The sequence below is a fragment of the Entelurus aequoreus genome, linkage group LG15 (assembly GCF_033978785.1).
Source record: "Entelurus aequoreus isolate RoL-2023_Sb linkage group LG15, RoL_Eaeq_v1.1, whole genome shotgun sequence".
Lineage (NCBI taxonomy): Eukaryota > Metazoa > Chordata > Actinopteri > Syngnathiformes > Syngnathidae > Entelurus > Entelurus aequoreus.
In genome coordinates this window covers 45,249,079-45,276,254 of record NC_084745.1, presented here as the reverse complement: position 1 = coordinate 45,276,254, position 27,176 = coordinate 45,249,079, and the positions used below count along the sequence as shown (strand labels likewise).

Genomic DNA, 27,176 nt, shown 5'->3' with positions numbered 1-27,176 from the left:
ATGAGCCTGCACTCGTCTTATAAAAAAACATTGTAGATTAGGCAGCAATAATTTGTTAAATGCTTTATATAAGATTGTTAATGTATTATATTTAACAGGGTCGTCAAATTTGAGCAACTTTGATTGCATAAACAGATTATGAGTATGTTCTAAATAACCAACGTTGTGAATGATCCGCACTGCTCTTTTCTGTAATCCATTCTTGCCAACCCTCCCGGATTTTCAGGGAGACTCCCGGAATTCAGCGTCTCTCCCGAAAAGCTCCCGGAAGAAATTTTCTCCCGAAAATCTCCCGGAATTCAGCTGGAGCTGGAGGCCACGCCCCCTCCAGCTCCATGCGGACCTGAGTGGGGACAGCGGCGACAGTCTGTTTTCACGTCCGCTTTCCCACGATATAAACAGCGTGCCTGCCCAATCACGTTATAACTGTACAATGATCGAGGGCGAGTTCTTGGTTTCTTATGTGGGTTTATTGTTAGGCAGTTTCATTAACGTCCTCCCAGCGCGGCAACAACACACAACAACAGCAGTCACGTTTTCATCTACCGTAAACCAGTTCGTCTGCCGTAAACAGCAGTGTTGTGACACTCTTAAACAGGACAATACTGCCATCTACTGGATAGCCTCCGGAACACCGAAATTCAAGTATTTCTTTTATTTATATGTATAATTAAAAAAAATAAATGTATATATATATATATATATATATATATATATATATATATATATATATATATATATATATATATATATATATATATATATATATATATATATATATATGAGATGAAATAGTCTTGTGATTTTTCCCCACACACATATATATATATATATATATATATATATATATATATATATATAGCTAGAATTCACTGAAAGTCAAGTATTTCATACATACATATATATATATATATATATATATATATATATATATATATATATATATATATATATATATATATATATATGTATATATATGTATGAAATACTCGAGTTGGTGAATTCTAGCTGTAAATATACTCCTCCCCTCTTAACCACGGCCCCCGCCCCCAACCACGCGCCAAAAAACTTTGAAAGTGTGTTTGTATCTTTTTTGTGTTGAGCTGTTTTAAAAAGCATAATGTTTAAAACATTTCATTAAAGCAAATTAATTGTCCAGTCATGGTATTAAAAACTTTATAATGATCTGTCCAGAGTACACTTATTAATAACAAAAAAATATTTGCTTCTGCGAATATTGCAATGAATTTAGAGTTAACTAAAAACCATACGATTAATCGCGATAAATATTTGAATCGTTTGACAGCCCTAATATACATATATTTATATATTTAAACACAAAATACATTTAATAGAGAATAATTATAGTTTTACATGCAGAAAACAATGTGAAATACATGTTAATGATGAATGAAAGAAGACAAACATGGAGTTGTTCATCGTACTGTGTGCAATCTATGAACAAATAAACCACATATAGTGGTGGCTGTAATCTTCTCCCCCAACAAACTATCTTCTCGTTGATGGTGTCAGTCGCTCCTCCCCTTCTGCAGGACCAGTGACCCCACAGCCTGTCACCTGCAGCGTGGACCACTTCCAGTGCGTCTACTCCTTCCAGTGCATTCCTAAGAGCTGGCAGTGCGATGGCCAGTGGGACTGTTTGGACAGGTCTGATGAAGAGTCCTGCCCCACGGCGATACCCGGCACCCTCCCTCCTCAGGGCGACTGTCCTGGGGGACACTACCAGTGTTCCGACGACCTCTGTGTACCCGCCCTACTGCGCTGCGATGGCGTGTCCGACTGCCCCGATGGCGAGGACGAGTACGGCTGCCGTAGGTGTCCGAGTGCAGATAAGCGATGTTTTATATTTAACAAGCGGTGCTTGGAGCTTCTTGCACATTTATGACCTTTCACCTCCAGCCTTGCTGCAGTGTGAGCTGGGGGAGCTGCTGTGTGAAAGCCGGCCTGCTTGTCTTCCTCTCCACAAGCGCTGTGACCACTTTGGAGACTGTCTGCCTTTCCTCTCTGATGAGTCCAGCTGTGAAGGTAAAGACAATCATTATCACCTGACTCTCCTACAAGGTAACTATAACAAAACGATGCATGTTGTTGTGAAATTCCAAAATAGATGAAGTATAACTGCCATTCCTTTGAATTGTTGCCATTTGCTCTGACGGAACTAAATGTTCTGTCTTTTTCAAGTCTGAATCTGATAGTACACCTATTGAACCACTTAAACTGTATAGGCCTCTCACAGGAAACTTTACCGTATTTTCCAGACCATGTTTTAGCGCTTTCATGGCAAGTTTACTGACAGATATAAGTAAGAACTTTACACGACTTTATATTAGAAATGGCAACAGCGGAGGATGAATGTCCCATAACACGAAGATACAGAAACAGAAGAAGCTTATCGACTACGTTGTCGGCGCAGACTACAAAGGAGAACGCACGCAAATTTTCAGAACTTATGCAGATCTCAAATACAGATCAGCAGGTACCAGAAGATAAGAAAAGTTTCTTTTGCATAATATTGCGAAACAAAACGCCAGATAATATGTCTTACCTTATACACACAAAACATAATAATACTCGTATGTTGAAGCACAGTACAATCCATCAACCGGTGCGGCTTCATAGCTTACCAAAGTCCTACTAAAACATTTTGATAGATTTATGAGCGCCGTGTGTAATGTTTTATATTTTCAATGGAACATATACAAATTGTTTGTTGTTTACTTGAGTTATATTGCAGTCTACACTAGGGATGTCCGTTAATATCGGACTGCCGTTATTATCGGCAGATAAATGCTTTAAAATGTAATACCGGAAATTATTGGTATCGGTTTCAAAATTATCTGTATCTGTTTCAAAAAGTAAAATGTATGACTTTTTAAAACGCCGCTGTGTACACGGACATAGGGAGAAGTACAGAGCGCCAATAAACCTTAAAGGCACTGCCTTTGCGTGCCAGCCCAGTCACATAATATCTACGGCTTTTCACATACACAAGGCATACTTGGTCAACAGCCATACAGGTCACACTGAGGATGGCCGTATAAACAACTTTAACACTGTTACAAATATGCGCCACACTGTGAACCCACACCAAACAAGAATGACAAACACATTTCAGGAGAACATCCGCACCATAACACAACATCAACACAACAGAACAAATACCCAGAACCCCTTGCAGCACTAACTCTTCCGGGACGCTACAATATACACCGCCCGCTACCCCCAAGCCCGCCCACCTCAACCTCCTCATGCTCTCTCAGGGAGAGCATGTCCCAAATTCCAAGCTGCTGTTTTGAGGCATGTTAAAAAAAATAATGCACTTTGTGACTTCAATAATAAATATTATCAGACATCTCTAGTCTACACGTATCACTTATGTGACTGCCATCTACTGGTCACACTTATCATTTCACTATGTACCAAATAAAATAGCTTCGAGGTCGGTAAGCACAACAAAATTATTTCGTACATTAGGTGCACCGGGTTATAAATCGCACTGTCGAGTTTTGAGAAAATGAAAGGATTTTAAGTGCACCTTATAGTCCGAAAAATACGGTAATTTTTAGCTAAGTATCTTGAGGGGAAAATGACTCGATTGAGTGACAGAACTGAAAGTAACAGGATTGAGATATTAGTGTTTTCTGTGGAATATTCCACAATAGGACTGGGAAAAATAAAACTTCTGATTGTGGTAAACGAATTTCTGCAGATTAGGATTGTTGTTGTTGAATCGCATATTTTCATACAGCATATTTACGACCTTCTAAATATGTATTTTAACACAATTAGAGCCCTCTAAACACAAAATAACACCCATATACAACCTAGGGATGGATACCGCTCACATTTGGTACCAACTCCTGGTAGGTGGGAATCGATATTGTTACTCAACAGAACCAATTTTTTACTGTCATTTTGCCTTTGTTCATGTGTTAATAAATGTTCCTTTAAATACCAGTTATGACTGAGCTGACAATGATATTTATGCTGTCCAGTTGTGTTATATTGTTTTCTTACATTTCTGAGTCTCATTTGCAAGTATTATCTCGTAGACTTTGCGTGCAGTTGTAATTTCAGGACTTTAGATGGCAGTAGCGGAAAGGCTACAGTCCAGTACCGTAACCAGGAAGTAGTCTTTACCATCAAGTTGAATGTGCCAGTTTTGTCTTTTGCTGAGTCCTAAAAAGTGTTTAGACTTTAAGTACTGTCCTTTTTACACACCAGCTGTTTGAGTGTATCGTGCATCTTTGTTATAGTTTTTATTACCAAATTTGGAGGTGTTGGTATCGTCATAGAAAATAGCTGATGCTAATCTGTAGCATGTATATGGCATATCAAGTGTAAATTAGCATCGAGCTAGCACATTTTGGAAAATGTAGCCTTAATGTACCTTCAAGCTTTTTCAATTAGGCATACTTGCTTTGTCGGCATTGAAAATTGCAACATTACCAAGCGGCAGTGTGGCTGAGCAACAAAGGTATTGAAATACAGTACCGTTTGATTTTACCGTATCCGGTATGACCCATCCCAGACCAAGCCATTAATCCACTGTGCCTACATTTAACCAACCACAGAAGACACCACGCAATTCAAACCAATCAGAGACAACGTAAGGCGGGTCTTGGTGTCTCTTCTCACACACCTCAGATGTACGTAGTTTCTGATTGGTTAAAAAAATTGCGTGGTGTCTTCCATGGTTGGTTAAATGTAGGCACACCTCAGATACGCACACGCGGATTGTATTTCACGCACACACTTCTGAATGTTGTATTACACTTTCACAAATCTGGATGCGTGCGCTCAAATATTACACGGCAGAAGTGTAAGTAGACAGCCTATTGAGGGTTCTTTCTGATTAGGGACAGGCAACATGAAAAACACATACACGGATCTGAAAACTTAATATAAATTCTCAATTGAGTTTGACACATGTGAGTTCAATGGACAAGGACAGGCAACACATTATATTATTCCAGTGTTCAAGGTACAGTATTTTCCGCACTGTAAGGCGCACCTAAAAACCTCCAATTTTGTCAAAAGCTGACAGTGCGCCTTATATATGGACCAATGTTGAGCCTCCAACAGGTAAAAGTTTCAATCAATCAATCAATCGCAACTACGGTAAGCAGCCGCCGACTTCATTTTCCCCCGTAGAAGAAGAAGTAGCGCGCGGTGCATGCTGGGATATATGACTGCCCGAGGCGTGCCGTTTCATTTCCATTTGTTTGTTTATGTAAAGATCCCAAAATGGCTCCTATTAAGAGACACACTTACGACGCAGAGTTTAATTTTAAGACTATCAGTCACGCAGTAGAACACGGGAATAGAGCAGCAGCGAGATAATTTAACATAAACAAATCAATGGTGTTTAATTCGGACACTGAAGGAGAAGAATTTGAGGGATTCGTGGATGAGGAATAACTTCATAAAGTGAGCTTTACACATTTATTTTGTGTGTTGTGTTGTGTTACATTAACGTTTGAGCAACGTTGAGTTATTGATATATTGTTATTGCTATGCACAATTTGGAGTGTTACTATATTGTGATTGCACTAACGTTTGATTTACCGTAACAGTATCACTGTTTTTTACGTGTTTATTGAATTCGGGAAAAGTTTCCCTCCACTATGTGATATAAATGTTGCACTACATGTTATACCTTGCTGCTGTTAAAAGATAAACAAAACACCACGTCACTGACTTTACCTCGGGGAAAATAATAAAACAGCTGTTTATTCATTTTGGGAGTGAACAGAGTTGTCAGAACGCTGGTTTGTAATCTATTAATAAAGTTTGACTGACCTATCTGACTGTTTTGTTGACATTCCCTTTAGCGCAGCTCCATCTAATGGATGCATAACGTAGCCCCAGCCTCTACTGTAGCGTCTATTCTATGCGCCTTATAATGTGGTGCGCCTTATAATGCGGTGCGCCTTATATATGAACAAAGTTTTAAAATATGCCATTCATTTAAGGTGCGCCTTATAATCCGGTGCGCCTTATAGTGCGGAAAATACGGTAGTTCAAAACAATTGTTTAAATTGCATTGATGAAATATGCAATCGTATCACTTTGCTTCGTAAAAATGAACATTTTACACTCTATTTTATCGTATTTATGGCACTGGTTCATCGGAATACTTTAGTTTGTCTCTCTGGAGGTTTCTAAGTGAAAGTTTTGCCAAGCAGATGCTGTCTGCAGTGTGCTTGTTAAATCTAATGAGCGTGTCTTCTCTCCCCTCACCTGAGATTGGTCTGACATCACAATGTAAAATGGGTGCAATGTCCAAAGCCCTTGAATTGTTGCCTTCTATTCACAACCAGTGATTGTTTGTATTCACAACCAGTGGTTGTTTCCCACCGTTTCTTTAACACAATGTTACAATTAAATATTTAGTACATGCTAATGTTGTGTGTGCTGTTTCCTTGGCAACATAAATCCAAGAACATACTCGCATCCTGTTATTTATGGAAAAGTGAGCAACGAAATGAGGTTGTAGGTATAGGAAGAATATTAATATGTGGTGTTCACCTCATGAATGAGTCATGTTAATTTGTATCCTGTTATTGATGAAGAAGTAAGCAAAGAAATGAGGTTGCAGGTGTAGGAAGAGTATTCACTTGTGGTATTCACCTCATGAATGAGTCATGTCACTTTGCAGATTGTCCTCCACGGTACTGCCTGGACCGCGGCGCATGCCGTGTGGAGACACACGGACCTGTTTGCATGTAAGCTGCACACACACACACACACACACACACACACACACACACACACACACACACACGTTATCATTTGGAATGGGGACCAAGTTTTTGATCATCACTTGTGAGTACCACCCTTTCTACAGGTTGTGGAGGCATAAAAAAATGAGGTAAAATGGCCACTGCCCAGTTAGCTCATACATGTCTTTAAATCTCTGGGTTGATGAAGTAATGTGCTGATCGTTCTTACTGGAGACCCTGGGGAAAAAGAGTTCATATGGTTCATGGGGACCAAATTTAAATTATTTTGCGTAATTCACACAAATTTGTACGAGACTACTGAGGACCATTTAAATAAAAATTTAAAAAAATTAAAAATAAATAAAAATAAGTTCAAATTAAATATGACATGATCCTCAGAATACAGCACTACAGCTGTCCTCTTATAGGAAGTTTCACCACTTAAATGTACCAGCTACAGCCCGATGAGGGGGCTGCTGTGCAAATGTCTCACACTCAAACTAACCAGTAAACATGTTTTATGGGCCAAAGCTTAAAACTACTTAGGCATCTTCAGAATGGATCGGACTATCATTTAAAAAGGTTTCCCTTTAGGGCACCTGTTTTTTTGTCCCCATACCGTCAGAGGTCCCCTAAAGGTGACTGTGTAAACAGAGCGATGTCCCCATTAAGTCAGCATTGCCAGAACACACACACACACACACACACACACACACACACACACACACACACACACACACACACACACACACACCTCCCCTTCATTTGTTCTCCAATGAATCTCAGGAATGATAGGTCAGTACCATATTTTCCGCACTATAAGGCGCACCTAAAAACCTCCAATTTTCCCTAAAGCTGATAGTGCGCCTTACAATCCGGTGCGCCTTATGTATGGACCAATATTGAGCCACAACAGGTCTCGCAACTACGGGATGCATAACGTAACCCCAGCCTCTACTGTAGCGTCTATTCTATGCGCCTTATAATGCGGTGCGCCTTATATATGAACAAAGTTTTAAAATAGGCCATTCATTGAAAGTGCGCCTTATAATCCGGTGCGCCTTATAGTGCGGAAAATACGGTATTTAAAAACACCTCCTTAAGATGTTCATATGTTCTTTTTTAGTCCTTTCACTTGAGGATCTTGAATAGTAAACTAGAAATAACAATTTCGGTAGAAACTGCGTGTGAATGCTGAAAAGCTAAAGCCCTACTGAAATGCTAACAGTTAGCGTGCTAGCCAGATAGCGTCAAGTAACGTAGTATACGACTCTGAACTATATAACTGCAGAACAAGCTTAAAAAAAAATGTACATGACAGTTTTCAACACTAGCCTGATCTATTAAGATCTAAATACTTCGAACGTGAGCAATCAATAAAATAGCGTGTACTATTAGTGGGCATGTTGCGTGCAATTTACAAAGACTGCTTGTGAAATCAAAGTGGCGCAGACCGCCTTATTTAAATGAGAATTTTGCGTGTACTATACAGGGCATCACCACATAGACTCCCATTTACTGCACATGCATGTTATCATGCTCCTACCTGTGGCGTTTTGACATGTTTTCAAAAAAGTAGTAGACGTGCCACTTTTTATGGGCATTTTAACAGAAGTCATGCAGTGCGTTAACATTGGCACCCCTTTTTCTTTTCCTTTTTACCACTGAAGGTCCATTTGGGGGGAGGCTGCACTTATGTGCTCAAGACGCAAAAAATACATACTTAAAAAGTTTCTATTAAAAACCCCAAAACCAGTGAAGTTGGCACGTTGTGTAAATGGTAAATAAAAACAGAATACAATGATTTGCAAATCCTTTTCAACCTATATTCAATTGAATAGACTGCAAAGACAAGATACTTAACATTGGAACTGGAAAACTTTATTTTTGCAAATGTTAGCTCATTTGGAATTTGATGCCTGCAACATGTTTCAAAAAAGCTGGCACAAGTGGCCAGAAAGACTGAGAAAGTTGAGAAATGCTCATCAAACACTTATTTGGAACATCCTACAGGTGAACAGGCTAATTGGGAACAGGTGGGTGCCATGATTGGGTATAAAAGCAGCTTCCATGAAATGCTCAGTCATTCACAAACAAGGATGGGGCGAGGGTCACCACTTTGTCAACAAATGCCTGAGCAAATTGTCGAACAGTTTGAGAACAACATTTCTCAACCAGCTATTGCAAGGAATTTAGGGATTTCAACATCTATTGTCCGAATATCATCAAAAGGTTCAGAGAATCTGGAGAAATCATTACACGTAAGCGATGATATTATATACCTTCGATCGCTCAGGCGGTACTGCATCAAAAAGCGGCATCGGTGTGTAAAGGATATCACCACATGGGCTCAGGAACACTTCAGAAAACCACTGTCAGTAACTACAGTTGGTTGCTACATCTGTAAGTGCAAGTTAAAACTCTACTATGCGAAGCGAAATCCATCTATCAACAACACCCAGAAACGCTGCCGGCTTCGCTGGGCCCGAGTTCATCTAAGATGGACTGATGCAAAGTGGAAAAGTGTTCTGTGGTCTCACGAGTCCACATTTCAAATAGTTTTTGGAAACTGTGGATGTCGTGTCCTCTGGACCAAAGAGGTAAAGAACCATCGGATTGTTATTGACGCAAAGTTCAAAGCCAGCATCTGTGATGGTATGGGGGTGTATTAGTGCCCAAGACATGGGTAACTTACACATCTGTGAAGGCACCATTAATGCTGAAAGGTACATACAGGTTTTGGAGCAACATTTGTTGCCACCCAAGCAACGTTATCATGGACGCCCCTGCTTATTTCAGCAAGACAATGTCAAGCCATGTGTTACAACAGCGTGGCTTCATAGTAAAAGAGTGCGGGTACTAGACAGGTCTGTAGTCCAGACCTGATTCCCATTGAAAATGTGTGGCTCATTATGAAGCCTAAATACCACAACGGAGACCCCCGGACTGTTGAACAACTTAAGCTGTACATCAAGTAAGAATGGGAAAGAATTCCACCTGAGAAACTTCAAAAATGTGTCTCCTCAGTTCCCAAATGTTTACTGTGTGTTGTTAAAAGGAAAGGCCATGTAACACAGTGGTAAAAATGCTCCTGTGACAACTTTTTTCAATGTGATCCAAATCAATGTCTGATTTCAGCCTTGCTGCTTAGGTGCAGTGATTTCTCAAGATTCTCTGAACCATAGATGGTGAAATCCTTAAATTCCTTGCAAAATAGCTTGTTGAGAAATGTTGTTCTTAAATTGTTGGACAATTTGCTCACGCATTTGTTGACAAAGTGGTGACCCTCGCCCCATCCTTGTTTGTGAATGACTGAGCATTTCATGGAAGCTGCTTTTATACCCAATCATGGCACCCACCTGTTCCCAATTTGCCTGTTCACCTGTGGGATGTTCCAAATAAGTGTTTGATGAGCATTCCTCAACTTTCTCAGTCTTTCTGGCCACTTGTGCCAGCTTTTTTGAAACATGTTGCAGGCATCAAATTCCAAATGAGCTAATATTTGCAAAAAAATAACAAAGTTTCTCAGTTCGAACGTTAAAGGCCTACTGAAAGCCACTACTACCGACCACGCAGTCTGATAGTTTATATATCAATGATGAAATCTTAACATTGCAACACATGCCAATACGGCCGGATTAACTTATAAAGTGCAATTTTAAATTTCCCGCCACACTTCCGGTTCAAAACGCCTTCGGAGGATGACGTATGCGCGTGACGTAGCCAGTAGAACACAGGTATGGCTTCTCCATTGAAGCCAATACGAAATAGCTGTTTTCATCATTATTCCACAGTATTCTGGACGTCTGTGTTGGTGAATCTGTTGCAATTTGTTCATTGCATTATGGAGAAAGAAGCTGAGCAAGCAAAGAAGAAAGTTGTCGATGCGAAGCGGAGTATTTTGCGAGGGAAGTCAGCGACACAACACAGTCGGTGTTTCATTGTTTACATTCCCGAAAGATGCAGTCAAGATCGAAGAACTCGGACAACAGAGACTCTTACCAGGAGGACTTTGACTTCGTTAACAGACGCAGACGCGATACCGTGAGTACGCTTCCAAACATTTGATCGCTTGCTATAACTAGTGAAGTGAAGTGAATTATATTTATATAGCGCTTTTTCTCTAGTGACTCAAAGCGCTTTACATTGTGAAAACCCAATATCTAAGTTACATTTAAACCAGTGTGGGTGGCACTGGGAGCAGGTGGGTAAAGTGTCTTGCCCAAGGACACAACGGCAGTGACTAGGATGGCGGAAGTGGGGATCGAACCTGCAACCCTCAGGTTGATGGCACGGCCACTCTACCAACTGAGCTATGCCGCCCCACTAGCTCGAGCTCGTAGCTAGGAGCTAGCATAACAAACACCTAGGTGTTTGTTTTGCGGGATTAATTTGTGGCATATTAAATATAAGCCTGGTTGTGTTGTGGCTAATAGAGTATATATATGTCTTGTGTTTATTTACTGTTGCAGTCATTCCCAGCTGAATATCAGGTCCCACCCGGCTCTCACAGCATCTTCCCTATCTGAATCGCTTCCACTCCCCACTAGTCCTTCACTTGCACTTTCCTCATCCACAAATCTTTCATCCTCGCTCAAATTAATGGGGGAATCGTCGCTTTCTCGGTCCGAATCTCTCTCACTTCTGGCGGCCATCATTGTAAACAATAGGGAACTTTGCGTATATGTTCAACTGACTACGTCACGCTACTTCCGGTAGGGGCAAGCCTTTTTTTTATCAGATACCAAAAGTTGCGATCTTTATCGTCGTTGTTCTATACTAAATCCTTTCAGCAAAAATATGGCAATATCGCGAAATGATCAAGTATGACACATAGAATAGATCTGCTATCCCCGTTTAAATTTAAAAAAATCATTTCAGTAGGCCTTTAAGTATCTTGTCTTTGCAGTCTATTCAATTGAATATAGGTTGAAAAGGATTAACAAATCATTGTATTCTGTTTTCATTTACGATTTACACAATGTGACAACTTCACTGGTTTTGGAGTTTGTAGAAATGCTAATGTTAGTAAAACTCTAGCATGCTAGTTTATGTAGCAAATTTTGCAGGTATGCACCTCATAGTCATTCATCTGATTTGGTAGGGGACACGTTCTAACAGGTTGCATATCAACATTAGCATGTTCGCATGCTAGTGTTAGCTTCAAATTTATTTAGCTCATTTTTCAGGTACACCATATTTTGTTACTTGACGGTATCTGGTTAGCGTGCTCCCTGTTAGCATTTAAGTTTGGCCTCGGCTTTTCAGCATTTACATGCAATTTATGCTGATTATTCTAGGGTGCACGTTTCAATGTGTCACATAAATGAAAATGAAAAATGCGCTGTTCCTTGTGGTCCTCCAGTCAGCCTCATAGAATGGCATTCCTGTTTATTCCTCTTCCGGATGTTCCTCAAAGCAGCACCGCTGCCAATATAGCCCGTCTGTTCCAGGTCGGAGGCACACCGCCTTGGCCACACACACGTACACACTCACCAACACACACACACAGCTCACTTCGGATGATCAGCACGTTGCTGTGTGTCTTCCCTGGAAGATGTGTTCTGCACGAGAAGGTCAAAGACGCTGATATTGAACAGATGTTAACTCAGATTAGAAGAAGGCTTTCATTCTTTTCCCCCACAGATGCTACACAAACTATTTGCAGCTTGTCTCTGCTTCTGAACACCGCTGTCCAGCTGTGGAAATCTTGCTGCCTAAATAGGACAAATGTGTGGAGTTGTGCAGGATGATTACAGCGAAATTAGGCAAAACCTTTTTTATTTGTCTGCAACTTCCTGTCTTTAGGTTTTAAACCCATCAAGCTATTTTTTGACTCACTTTAGAGTCACTTAATGCCTCCATATTTTTGTGTCTAATATGTACAATATTACACTATTAACTCTTTGTAGGACTTTTTTCAGTTCAGTTCAGTTCAGTTTCAGTTTATTTGGAACATGCATACGATACAACGTAATGCATCAAATATTTCCAGTTGTTTCATTACAGCACGTCCGAAAAGGAGTAGGAAGAAGCTGAGCTTATTTAATCCTACCCGTTTTCATACCATAGCAATTTTATCCCATTTCCTTGTTCTCTGTAACAGAGCAGTGAATGAATAATAAATACTATACCACAGTAAGTAAACAAATATTAAATCTTTATCTCAAAAAAAGAAAAGAAAAAAGACTTAATGGCAAAGACTACTTCCTGACTAGGGACGGGGACCTTTTACATTTGAACCAATACCAATTTCTGTTAGTTGTGTTTGTGTTCATGTGCTAATAAATGTTGATTTGTTTGAAATAAAACCTCGTCATTATCAGCTCAGTGTTAAATGTTACATTTGACAAAATAACCGTGCAGAGCAGTTATGTTTTAAACTTCTGAGTCTCATTTGCAAATGTGCATTCATTTCAGTTTGTCCTTGGTGTGTTGCTGTAGACAGGAAACAGGATCGGTACATAAATTGTTACTTTATAGCAGGCCTGGGAAATTATTTTGGCCAAATTTAGAGGAAAAAAATGTGTCTGGGGGCCAGTATATCTGATATATAGGAACACTAATACACATACTTGCCAACCTTGAGACCTCCGAATTTGGGAGATTGGGGGGCGGGTGGGTGGGGGGGGCGGGGTTTGGTGGTAGCGGGGGTGTATATTGTAGCCCGGAAGAGTTAGGGCTGCAAGGGATTCTGGGTATTTGTTCTGTTGTGTTTATGTTGTGTTACGGTGCGGATGTTCCCGCGAAATGTGTTTGTCATTCTTGTTTAGTGTGGGTTCACAGTGTGGCGCATATTTGTAACAGTGTTAAAGTTGTTTATACCGTCACCCTCAGTGTGACCTGTATGGCTGTTGACCAAGTAGGTCTTGCAGTCACTTACGTGTGTCTGCAGAAGCCGCATACAACATGTGACTGGGCCGGCACGCTGTTTGTATGGTGAAAAAGCGGACACGACGACAGGTTGTAGAGGACGCTAAAGGCAGTGCCATCACGGCACGCCCTTAAAATTGTTGTCCGGGTGAAAATCGGGAGAAATTCTGGAGAATGGTGGCCCCGGGAGATTTTCGGGAGGGGCACTGAAATTCGGGAGTCTCCCGGAAAAATTGGCAGGGTTGGCAAGTATGCTAATACAAAACCTCACAATAATGTCTGATTGAATGCTAAAAACATTATGACAGACCGTCTTAAAAAAACGGAATGGAATTTTACTTTTTTTTTTTTACTGAATGAGACACCTAGAATGTACATGAAAATAAAGAATGTGGGATTTACAATATTAACTATGACCAATAAAACACTGAATATTGACAACATATGAACGTCACACCCCCTCTCCATCGACATATTTTACAATCAAGCGAAACGCAACAAAAATGCAACAAACACAGCGAAATATGAACGTGAAGGGTAAAAAAAACAAACACCTACAATCTGATATATCACTAAGCTTTAGAACTTTGTTGTAAAAATCTCCTTCCGCGTCATTCCCTGACACCCGCATTTCAGGCTGGCGGCTATGGAAAACACTCTGTGGAAACACTCTGTGGAAACGCTCCCCACCCACACTGCTTGGTGCCTCGTCTGAGCTGCTGTGACTTAGATTACCATAGTAACTAATTAGATTACCATAGTAACTAGTATATCATGCTAAAGCGCAGATTCCAACCATTGAAATACTTTGTATAGTTCAAGACTTACGGTCATTTGAAAACATCACTGCACATCATAATGGCAGCTACACTTTCCATCTTAAAGATTTTTTTTTAATTATTTGGGAATGTCCGGCGGGCCAGATTGAAAAGCTCACCGGCCCGCATGTGGCCCCCGGGCCTTAATTTGCCCAGGTCTTCATTATAGGTACTACCTGGAACTGATTCACGTAAAATCAAACCAATTTTCAATACTTGGGTTGCACGTGACGTGGCGTACAGGTTGCAGACTCGGCAACGCCTTAATCACTTGGCAGGCAAACGGACGAATTTATAGTCACAAATCTTGGTTTTAAATTTGAAAATGATCTTAAATTGGAACAGCAGCAATTCTGTTATACAATCCAGTTTTTATCATTCGAGGCTTTAAAAATGTAATCAGTTTGATCTTTTAATGACCTTGAGCGGGTAATCAATGCTTTTATTTAATCACGTTTGGACGACTGCAACTCCCTCTGCTGGAAAGAACCAGGCCTCAATCGCTCGATTGCAGTTAATCCATAATGCTGCTGCTCGCCTTTTAACTGGCGCTAAAAACATGAGCACATTACCCCCATTGCAGCATCCCTTCACTGGCTACCAGTTCATTTTAGAATTAATTTTAAAATGTTATAGTTTGTTTTTAAATCTCTTAACGGATATACAGTACAGGCCAAAAGTTTGGACACACCTCCTCATTCAATGCGTTTTCTTTATTTTCATGACTATTTACATTGTAGATTGTCACTGAAGGCATCAAAACTATGAATGAACACATGTGGAGTTATGTACTTAACAAAAAAAGGTGAAATAACTGAAAACATGTTTTATATTCTAGTTTCTTCAAAATAGCCACCCTTTGCTCTGATTACTTTTTTGCACACTCCTGGCATTCTCTCGGTGAGCTTCAAGTGGTAGTCACCTAAAATGATTTTCACTTCAAAGGTGTGCTTAAAGCTCATCGAGAGAATGCCAAGAGTGTGCAAAAATCAGTAATCAGAGCAAAGGGTGGCTATTTTGAAGAAACTAGAATATAAAACATGTTTTCAGTTATTTTACCTTTTTTTTGTTAAGTACATAACTCCACATGTGTTAATTCATAGTTTTGATGCCTTCAGTGACAATCTACAATGTAAATAGTCATGAAAATAAAGAAAACACATTGAATGAGAAGGTGTGTCCAAACTTTTGGCCTGTACTGTATGTAAATAATATGTCAGACCTTATAAAAAAATCTACATTCCCACAAGGTCTCTGAGGTAGCTGATCAATTTCTTCTTCTTGTTCCAAAGACCCAGGTAAAATCCAGAGGGGATCGTGTATTTTCTGTTGCGGCTCCAAAACTTTGGAACATTATCCCTCTTGCTATTCGGACAGCTCCCTCTTTAATAACTTTTTCAATCACGTCTTAAAACATATTTTTACTCTTTGGCTTTTAAAACCAGCTTGAGGATCGTGGGATTTTAGTCTGTTATTTTCTTTTATGTATTTATTCTCTTTTTAGGGAAATGTTTGTTTTTTACAATTGACTGTCTTTAGGTTTATCCTGAATATAAATGTGTCGTAATTCCTGTGCAGCACTTTGTGGAACTTTAACTAGAGGGCGCTCGGAATACAGTAAGCCTCAACTTTTCAGAATGCCCTTGCTCGATGCTAATTTACATTGGATACACAAAATACACGCTACTGATTAGCATTAGGGATTTTACATGGTGAACACTTCCAAATTTGCTAATTAAAACTACAACTCAGACGCACGTTACAATCAAACTTACGGCATACATTCTTTGTAAAAGATAAGACTGGCGCATTCAACTTGACGGCAAAGACTACTTCCTGACTATGGCAACTCATCATAGTACCGTATTTTCCGGACTAAAAGGCGCCCTTAAAATACTTTTTTATCCTCAAAACTCAACAGTGCGCCTAATGTACGGAATAATTCTGGTTTGGCTTTAGGACCTCGAAGCTATTTTATTTGGTACATGGTGTAATGATAAGTGTGACCAGTAGTCACACATAAGAGATATGTGTAGACTGCAATATGACTCAAGTAAACAACACCAACATTTTATATGCTCCATTGAAAATATTGAACATTACACACGGCGCTTAAAAATCTATCAAAATGTTTTAGTACGACTTTGGTAAGCTATGAAGCCGCACCGCTTGATGGATTGTACTGTGCTTCAACTTACGAGTATTATTAAGGTGTTTGTATAAGGTAAGACATGTTATGTCAGACCCACTCGACATCCGTTGCTTTCGGTCTCCCCTAGAGGGGGGGGGTTACCCACATATGCGGTCCTCTCCAAGGTTTCTCATAGTCATTCACCGACGTCCCACTGGGGTGAGTTTTTCCTTGCCCGTATGTGGGCTCTGTACCGAGGATGTCGTTGTGGCTTGTACAGCCCTTTGAGACACTTGTGATTTAGGGCTATATAAATAAACATTGATTGATCATTGATTGATATTATCTGGCATTTTGTTTCGTAATATTATGCAAAAGCAATTTTTCTTACCTTCTGGTACCTGCTGATCTGTATTCGGGATCTACATAAGAACTGAAAAATTGCGCGCGTCCGCCTTTGTAGTCGGTGCCGACAACATAGTCGATAAGCTTCTTCTTTTTCTCTATCGACTTGTTATGGGACATTCAACCTGCACTGTTGCCATTTCTAATATAAAGTAATGTAAAGTTCTTACTTATATCTTTTAGTAAACTCGCCATGAAAGCGCTAAAACATACCGGCGTAGTGAGTTTACATTATTCACCCAAGGAACTTTAGTTATTAGAGAGTTCCGGTCGGACATTTTTTCACGGGACACATTTCCAGTGGATGAGAAGATGCTGCTCCGTTACTGATTTAAGTAAAGTCTGAATGTCATTAAAACAGTTAGTTCCAACTTTTGACACTTCTTCCACTCCCGTCCTTGCACGCTACACCGCTCCAACAAAGATGACGGGGAGAAGACGCTGTCGAAGGTCAGCCACGTAAATAAGACCGCCCACAAAACGCTGCATCCTTAAGCGACTGTCAGAAAGCGGCTTGAAGATGATCTGTAAAACATAACATATGCAACATTTTGACCACAGAACCACCATCACATGTTATGTAGACCACAAGGAAGTGTTTTACATTTAGAAAAAAAAAAAAAAAAGACTCCTTTAATGCGCCCTATAATTCGGTGCGTCTTATATATGAAAAAAGATCGAAAATAGACCATTCATCGGCAGTGCGCCTTTTAGTCCGGTGTGCCCTATGGTCGGGAAAATACAGTACACCACTCCCCTCTAACGTCTTGGTATTGCAACTGCATGCAAAGTCTACCATACAATACTTGCAAATGAGACTCGGAAGTGTAAGAAAACAAGATTTAACAACTTATCAGCTCAGTCTTAAATGTTTTTTATTATTAAACAATTAAAATGTCTTAACACATGAGCATACACAGAGGTAACGAAAATTGGTACCTTTGAGTACTGGTATTAATTACAGAGTACTGGGAATTGGTTCCGTAGTGGTTAAAATGTGAAATGTACCCATCTCTAAATCAGTAAGGAGTCTTAGCCAGCACGACTCTTAAGGCGCCAAGGAGCGAGGTTTACACATGTTTACGGTAGATTGGGTGAAGACAAGATATCATTGAGAACCAGCGCTACTTCCAACGCCATCATGTGATTTCAGGTGTTTCCCAGGCTGGACTGGCAACCGATGCCACGTGCGAGAGAAGCCGCTCGTCTCCACGGCGACGCCCCCCAAGCTTGAGGACACGCAGCTTGGTAACATCTCTCACAGTCCAATACAAATGCATTTTATCCTCGTGACCGCCATCTTTGTCAGATACGGTCTACGCCGGCATCGCCATCGGAATGCTGCTGCTGGGGTGCGGAATAGCGGTCTGCGTCCTGGCCCTGTGCAAGAAGCGGTGTCACGTGGCGTAAGTTGTGAACAATCCATAACGGCACGCGTGTCTGATGATGATGATGATGAGCCGGTCTGTGCCTTCTGCACAGGAAACGGGACCAGACGGCCTATGGAATGATGAATCACCCCGCCTTTGACTGGAGGGCAAAGGTCAGCTCAATTAGATACAGTGGTACCTCGGTTTTTGTTAGTAATGCATTCCAAAAGGAAACCCAAATACATTTTTCCCATAAGAAATCATGTAAATGCAATTAATGCGTTCCACACACCCAAAATACTAACACAAAACATTTTCCATCCATCCATTTCCTACCGCTTGTCCCTCTCGGGGTCGCGGCAAAACATATTTTATAGAGAATAATTATAGTTTTACATGGATGGAACAATGTGCAATGATGAATAAATTAACACAGTGTTTTTGTCACTTTTAATTTTTAGGTGAGTCCCAATACAACTTTTTCACTTCAAAGACGATACCGATATTGACTTTTGACCGTTTCCAATATCAATCTGATATCAGCACGAGTACTACTTATTTTGTAGTGTGGAATGTTAAAAGGGCTTGATCAAGTGATTTGTTGTTGTGATCACGTGGACTGGATATATGTATATACATATGTATATGTATGGTATGTATGTATACTGTATATACAGTATGTATGTACTGTGTATATATATATATATATAATATATGTGTGTGTACATATATATATATGTGTATATATATATATATGTAGATTTATGTATATATCTATATATGTGTACATGTGTGTGTGTGTGTATATATATATATATATATATATATATATATATATATATATATATATATATATATGTGAACATATATGTGTGTGTATACTGTATATATATGTGTACATTTATATACATATGTTAGGATGTATATATACAGATATATATGTATACGTGTGTATATGTGTATATATATATACACTGTATATATACAGTATATATATATATATATACATATATATATTATATATATATAATACATATATTTTATATATATATATATATATATATATATATATATATATATATATATATATATATATATATATATATATATATATATATATACATAGTCGAGGTTTCTGTGGTTTTTCCGTTATACAGTGCTCAATACCGGGGTAGAACGGAATATACGTTCGGTCAGAAAAAACACAGAGGCTATATCATCCCTACAAGCCTGTTTCGCAGGTTTCCCTTTTCTATAAAATCCTAGTTTTTTTCTGACCTAACGTGTATATATATATACATATATATATATATATATATATATACATATGTATATATATATATATATATATATATATATATATATATATATATATATATATATATATATATATATATATATATATATATATATATATATATGTATATATGTACATATGTATGTGTGGGAAAAAATCACAAGACTATTTCATCTCTACAGGCCTGTTTCATGAGGGGTTTCCTCAATCCTCAGGAGATTTTAATGGAAGCATTCACATACCATGGTTTATATAGGGCACAGAGCGGGTGGGTACAGGCAGGCGTGGGTGCGTGGTGATTGACTCATGTGTTATATATATATATATATATATATATATATATATATATATATATATATATATATATATATATGTATATATATATATATATATATATATATATATGTATATATACATATATATATATATATATATATTAGTTTTTCCTGGGTGTGTTGTCGTAGTCAGGACGTATGATGTCGCCAGTCCTGTATTTTGTGTTTATACTGTAAGTATTGTACTTGTTACACACTAGCTGTTACACACTAGCTGTTTGTAACATGCATCTGTGTTCATTACAGAATTTGGAGGTGTTAACATCGCCATGTAAATTTGCTAATGCTAATTAGTAGCTTGTATATGGCACCTCCAATGTAAATTAGCATCTAGCTAGCACATTTAAAAAAAAAAAATGTTGTAACTGTAGCAGCCTCTGCATTGTGTATTGATCTTCCCCATACTTCCACCGCTCCGCGAGGGGCTCAAACCCACGACCGTCTGTTTGAGAGGAATGTGTGCGAGCCACTAGGCTAAAAGCCCAAGCTGCTTACCAAAGTACATAAGTTATTATTTATGTACGTTTACTTTTACAGTGTTTTGAAGGAAAAACTCTTAAAAAGGCTCTCAAATGGAAACAACCTGTTGTGTCTGCTAAGTTAGCAAGAAGAGACGTAACCGGGGGCAGAACAGACTCCTTGTTTTTACTGTAATTTTGGTATCGGTCCCACACAAAGTAAATACAGGCCTCGTAATGTTGATACCGATACTTTGACATGAAATATCATAATCATATAATATTTTTTGTAAGTTTAGCCCTAGGGAAAATATTTTCTTCAAATTATTTTGTCCTGTAAAAATATATTGAATATTGTTATACATCAGGTGATTATGTTGATCAAGAATGAGATTATTACATCTAAGTGATTGGACAGGGCATTATAAGCCTTACTTCTTCCTGCTCCTTTTCAAACAGTTTCTTTTTTTAAAATCTTCCTTTATTATTACTAATGTTGTTTGTTTTTAGAAATGACTATTTTATTGGAGATGCAATTTTATTTGGGTTCTGTTGTGTCCAAAATAAATTAATAAAATGTTTATATAACTAAATAAAACAATGTATTAGTATAACAATACATTAATAAATCCCCTATTTAGTTTAATTTAACACAATTATTTAAGGAAAAAGTTACCAGTGGAAAATAACAAAAACACAACAAAATTATGTATGTAAAAAATTCTACAAAACCGCATACATAACTTCAATTTCAGGCAAATATTTTGTCACGATCTGGCTTGGGAGTTGTTGGTCTGGACCCCAGGACGCAGAGACAGCAGGGGGGCGTGCTAGTAAAAACACTTTTATGGGGAAAACAAAACAGAAATAGTGCAAAGGACGCAGGGGGAAAGCTTTGGAGCACGGTGAGGTGCAAAGCAAAGAAGCAAGCCCGATTGGCAACCAGGGACAAGTGACGGGAGTGCACTGGACAGGAAATTAAAAAAAATACCAGAAAATGATTACGGTCTTTTGAGATCATGGCATAAAAATAATGTCAGTAGTCTGTAGAGAAGGGAGTGAGAGGGGCAAAGTGAGCCTGAGTGAGCAGTAGAGAGAGACAGAAGTGCACGTTGTCATTGACAGACTCGAGGAGACTCTGCGGTTGCATGAACTGAAAATCAACTAATTTGCTGGACATACTGACGGCAAAATGCAAGAAAATAATCAATCCCATCACGCAAGTATCGATCCCATACCAATACCCACATTGGTATCCGATACTATCGATATTTAGACTGAATCATAGACTGCCGCTTGAATCATAGTTCGTGTATCGACTTTTTAGATGAAGGCCGATATAATCCAAATCCTGTTTTTTTGTGTGCTCGTATCGGACCGATATCGATATCACATCGGGACACCTGTCATTATTTTGCAGTCCTACTCTGTGCACTGCAAAAAGTCAGTGTTCAAAAACAGGAAAAAAAAAAAAGTAGGGGTATTTTATTTGAACTAAGCAAAATTATCTGCCAATAGAACAAGAAAATTTGGCTTGTCAAGCCTTTCCAAAACAAGTAAAATTAGCTAACCTCAATTAACCCAAAAATACCTTAAAATAAGTATTTTCTCACTAATAACAACTGTACTGCTATATGAGTATGTATTGTCTCTTGTTTCATTGAAAATAAAACAGCAAAGTCCATTTGGCGGTCATCTGTTTTAATATGATACACAATTGTGTCAAAGTCATGATTTTTTTTTTTTTACATGCTTGAAATAAGAAATTACTACTTTAAAAAAGTTGTTTTACACTTGTGAGTAGGGATGTCCGATAATGGCTTTTTGCCGATATCCGATATTCCGATATTGTCCAACTCTTAATTACAGATACCGATATCAACCGATACCGATATCAACCGATACCGATATATATAGTCGTGGAATTAACACATTATTATGCCTAATTTGGACAACCAGGTATGGTGAAGATAAGGTCCTTTTTAAAAAATAATAATAAAATAAAATAAGATAAATAAATTAAAAACATTTTGTTGAATAAAAAAGAAAGTAAAACAATATACAAACAGTTACATGAAAACTAGTAAATAATGAAAATGAGTAAAATTAACTGTTAAAGGTTAGTACTATTAGTGGACCAGCAGCACGCACAATCATGTGTGCTTACGGACTGTATCCCTTGCAGACTGTATTGATATATATTGATATATAATGTAGGAACCAGAATATTAATAACAGAAAGAAACAACCCTTTAGTGTGAATGAGTGTAAATGGGGAGGGAGGTTTTTTGGGTTGGTGTACTAATTTTAAGTGTATCTTTTGTTTTTTATGTTGATTTATTAAAAAATAAAAAAACGATACCGATAATAAAAAAAACGATACCGATAATTTCCGATATTACATTTTAAAGCATTTATCGGCCGATAATATCGGCAGGCTGATATTATCAGACATCGCTACTTGTGAGTGTTGATGACACAGCTTTGCAACAGTTGATATTCTAGTTTCAAGCATGTTTTACTCAATATAGGTCATCAAATCTCAGCAACAAGCTGTAATATCTTACTGAGATCATTTAGGACCAAAACCCTTAAAATAAGTAAAACACTCTAACATAAAATCTGCTTAGTGAGAAGAATTATCTTGTCAAACAGAAAATAAGCAAATATCACCCTTATTTGAGATATTTAATCTTACTTAGATTTCAGTTTTTGCAGTGTGCACTTTAAATCCTGCAAAAAGTGCGACGCACAAAAAGCAAAGTATCCCTCCAAGTTGTGTATGTTCATGCACGCTGCTCTGCTACAGGAAGTAAAGAAGCTTTGAAACCGCCTGATGATGATTTCCCGATGAGCAAATAGTGATGCATATTTGAGTGCAATTGTGATGCCTAATTAGAATGACAAGCTTCTCTGCACATGATTACCTTCTCCCCAGCTCCCAAAGAGGGGGGGCCGCCACGCAGCCAAAGAGGCGGGAGGGCTCTCCATTAGCGTGTACCCTTGGACCAGGGAGGCGGAGGTACACTTGCTCTTCTACCAAAATGATCGTGCGGAGCGTGCTCTACATGCGGTCTCCCTCTACTCCGCAGAGCTCAACCTGGAGAGACGCCAAGCTGTCCTTCGCCAACCCGCTCTACGGCCACGCCCACCCCGCCACCAGCTCCCAGGCTTGAAGTGATGCACACGCACGTTGCACTCACACACGGAGGTCAGCTCTGATGCAACTGGCAAGAAAAGCTTAATTTCAAGCGGCGGTCGGTTTAAATGACGGAACTTCAATCACTTTACGGAAATTAAAGCAATTACGACTAAATCCTTTCTTTTTCCTGGCCGCTTCTCTTGTTGCCAGGTAGAATTCATAGGGCTCCAGCAGACAGGAACAGAAAGTCAAACCTGATTATGAAACATGTGAACACTGAGGATTATGAGACAGGTTTATTTCACTGCTTTGTATTAACTATTACCGTAAATACTAAGGGTGTAACGGTACACAAAAATTTCGGTTCGGTACGTACCTCGGTTTAGAAGTCACGGTTCGGTTCATTTTCGGTACAGTAAGAAAACAACAAAATATAAATTTTTTGGTTATTTATTTACCAAATTTGGAAACAATGGCTTTATCCTTTTAACATTGCTTTAAAATAGCTGTGTGTGATGGATGTGAGCCACCACTAGGCTGATCAGTGCAACAGCAGGCAGTCATGAATGCTAAACATAACAATAACATACATATACACACAGGGTCCATTGCCAGGGTTAATGTGGTCAATATATATAAAATAAAAACTAAATAAGATAAGGCTCAGAATGTTTTTTTAACAAAACCTTTCTACATATCAAGTGCTTTTTTTGATTGATTGATTGAGACTTTTATTAGTAGATTGCACAGTACAGTACATATTCCGTACAATTGACCACTAAATGGTAACACCCGAATAAGTTTTTCAACTTGTTTAAGTCGGGGTCCACGTTAATCAACATTAAACTGCCTCAAGTTGTTGCTCAGATTAAATAAAATGACACAACTTTTCTTCTACATATAAAAAATGCAACATTTAACAGTTTCAAGTCAACTCAGCCTCAGATTAACTTTTCTTCCCCCCCCCCCAGCCTTTAACCCCGGTGACTTTCACTCAATCTTCATGTTTTTTACCAGAAAAATCAGTTTATCCACATTGTCTGCAGAAAGAGCAGACCTGCTTGCAGTTACAGTTGCTTGAATGCTGTGTTTGCACGACGCTCGTCTTTCTCTTCGTTAAAGCGATGTTCACTTGGGGGTGGTGACGCTTCAAATGGGTTAGCCTGTTTGACGTGTGGTCAGAAGAATACCCTACCGCTGCTGAACAATGTCGGCAAACCTTCATCCTCCATTGTTGTGTCGCACCGCGAAGCCGAAGTGTTCCCAAACTGGAGATCTTAACGAGGCAAGAGGGTCTTCCAGCTCTGGCTTTTGCATGTTGTAGTAGCCTGGTCGCTGCTAGCATGCCGTGTGTTGTGCCTCGTGTGCATTGTTTACACAACGTGCGCTACGCTACTTAATATGTCCGTGTGGAAACTCGTTCGGTACACCTCCGAACCGAACCGAAGCCCCCGTACCGAAACGGTTCAATACTAATACACGTACCGTTACACCCTTATTAAACGCCAAACCAGTTTACACTTGCGATACAGCAAAGATTACAGTAAGCGCACAGCAACAAGCAGCTTTAGCATACTTATATTGATTATACTCACACATGATGTCTTCCAGTTTGCAATGGGCAAGTGTCCCAATACTTTAGCTCACGGAAAAGGCGAGTCAGCCGTTTTACCTGCATGGTAACAAGGCAACCATCTTGACTTTGTGCAGCGTTTAGATGACGAGGCCGCCATTGTCTCTCTCTGGTAGCTTCGCCGTCCACTCCGCTGAATAGCAAGCGCTCGGCTCTTTGTGGACTTTTTGTCTCGTCAGCTGCCAGTCTTTGTTGTCATGGACGGAGCGTACCTGTCAACGTTGGGGTTTCAAAATACGGGATATTTTCCGGTCGACCACCCCTTTGCTGTGTGCTGGCAGATTCTATGTCATCTGCAGAGGATTTATTTAACTCAGGCCTATTCAACTGGCGACCCGCTGGCCACATCCGGCCCGCTAAAGATTTTAATTTGGCCCGCTGAACATCACCCAAATAGGCTTGATGAAACTCTTCAAAAGAGAGTTACTCATGTATGCAGTACTCCCGCCACCCCGCAGGGGGCAACAGCGAAGCATATGTGTCACAATTAAGCAGCAGTGATTGAGTAGAAGAAGATGACACTACTTTTAATAAATCGCGAAAATCGGACTTATAACAACGACTGGACAACAAAGTATGAATGTATTGAAATTGCTGACATTGTGATGTTTTTTGTATTAGTGGTCGTGTTGTCTTTGGCTGTTTAAAGGCCTACTGAAACCCACTACTACCGACCACGCAGTCTGATAGTTTATATATCAATGATGAAATCTTAACATTGCAACACACGCCAATACGGCCAGGTTAACTTATAAAGTGCAATTTTAAATTTCCCGCCACACTTCCGGTTGAAAAAGCCTTCGGAGGATGACGTATGCGCGTGACGTAGCCCGGGGAACAGAGGTATGCCTTCCCCATTGAATACAATACAAAAAAGCTCTGTTTTCATTTCATAATTCCACAGTAGTCTGGACATCTGTGTTGGTGAATCTTTTGCAATTTGTTTAATGAACAATGGAGGCTGCAAAGAAGAACGTTGTAGGTGGGATCGGTGTATAGCGGCTGGCTGTAGCAACACAACAAGGACTACTCACTTGGATAGCAGACGCGCTAGCCGATGCTAGCCGCCCACCGGCCACTGCACGGATGACCGGGTGAAGTCCTTTGTCGCGCCGTCGATCGCTGGAACGCAGGTGAGCACGGGTGTTGATGAGCAGAGCAGATGAGGGCTGGCTGGCGTAGGTGGAGCGCTAATGTTTTTATCATAGCTCTGTGAGGTCCGGTTGCTAAGTTGCTAAGTCAGCCTTAGCGTCGTTAGCAAGAGCATTGTTAAGCTTTGCCAGGCTGAGATCTATTAACCGTGTAGTTACATATACATGGTTTAATAGTATTGTTGATCTTCTGTCTATCCTTCCAGTCAGGGATTTATTTATTTTGTTTCTATCTGCATTTGAGACAGATGCTATCACGTTAGCTCATGCTAAAGAGCTTCGTCGATGTATTGTCGTGGAGATAAAAGGCACTGTGAATGTCCATTTCGCGTGCTCGACTCTCATTTTCAAGAGGATATAGTATCCGAGGTGGTTTAAAATACAAATCCGTGATCCACAATAGAAAAAGGAGAGAGTGTGGAATCCAATGAGCCAGCTTGTACCTAAGTTACGGTCAGAGCGAAAAAAAAAATGTATTTCACTGCATTCTAGTCCATCACTCTAACGTTCCTCGTCCACGAATCTTTCATCCTCGCTCAAATTAATGGGGTAATCGTCACTTTCTCGGTCCGAATAGCTCCAGCTGCGTTGAAAACAATAGGAAAATATGAGGGAGTGAACAACTGACAACGTCACGCTACTTCCGGTAGGGGCAAGGTTTTTTTTAATCAGAGACCAAAAGTTGCGAACTTTATCGACGTTGTTCTATACTAAATCCTTTCAGCAAAAATATGGCAATATCGCAAAATGATCAAGTATGACACATAGAATGGATCTGCTATCCCCGTTTGAATAAAAAAAATTCATTTCAGTAGGC

The 27,176-nt window shown here is 39.4% G+C and overlaps 1 protein-coding gene across 4 annotated transcripts in view; it reads left to right on the top strand.

Annotated features, from left to right (window-relative positions):
- Positions 1-24,414, top strand: part of malrd1 (MAM and LDL receptor class A domain containing 1) — a 135,609-nt gene extending 111,195 nt beyond the window's left edge. For 3 of the 4 annotated variants that reach the window (XM_062021611.1, XM_062021612.1, XM_062021614.1), the window contains exons 27-34: positions 1,554-1,832; positions 1,921-2,046; positions 6,683-6,749; positions 18,127-18,221; positions 18,283-18,379; positions 18,456-18,516; positions 23,372-23,455; positions 23,526-24,414. In XM_062021611.1, the coding sequence (XP_061877595.1) occupies positions 1,554-1,832; positions 1,921-2,046; positions 6,683-6,749; positions 18,127-18,221; positions 18,283-18,379; positions 18,456-18,516; positions 23,372-23,455; positions 23,526-23,609 (893 nt within the window). In that variant the 3' untranslated portion in view covers positions 23,610-24,414. Of the gene's footprint in view, positions 1-1,553; positions 1,833-1,920; positions 2,047-6,682; positions 6,750-18,126; positions 18,222-18,282; positions 18,380-18,455; positions 18,517-23,371; positions 23,456-23,525 lie in introns of those variants that run through there. The other variant, XR_009821207.1, reaches the window with a different exon arrangement.
- The last annotated feature ends 2,762 nt before the right edge of the window (positions 24,415-27,176 follow it).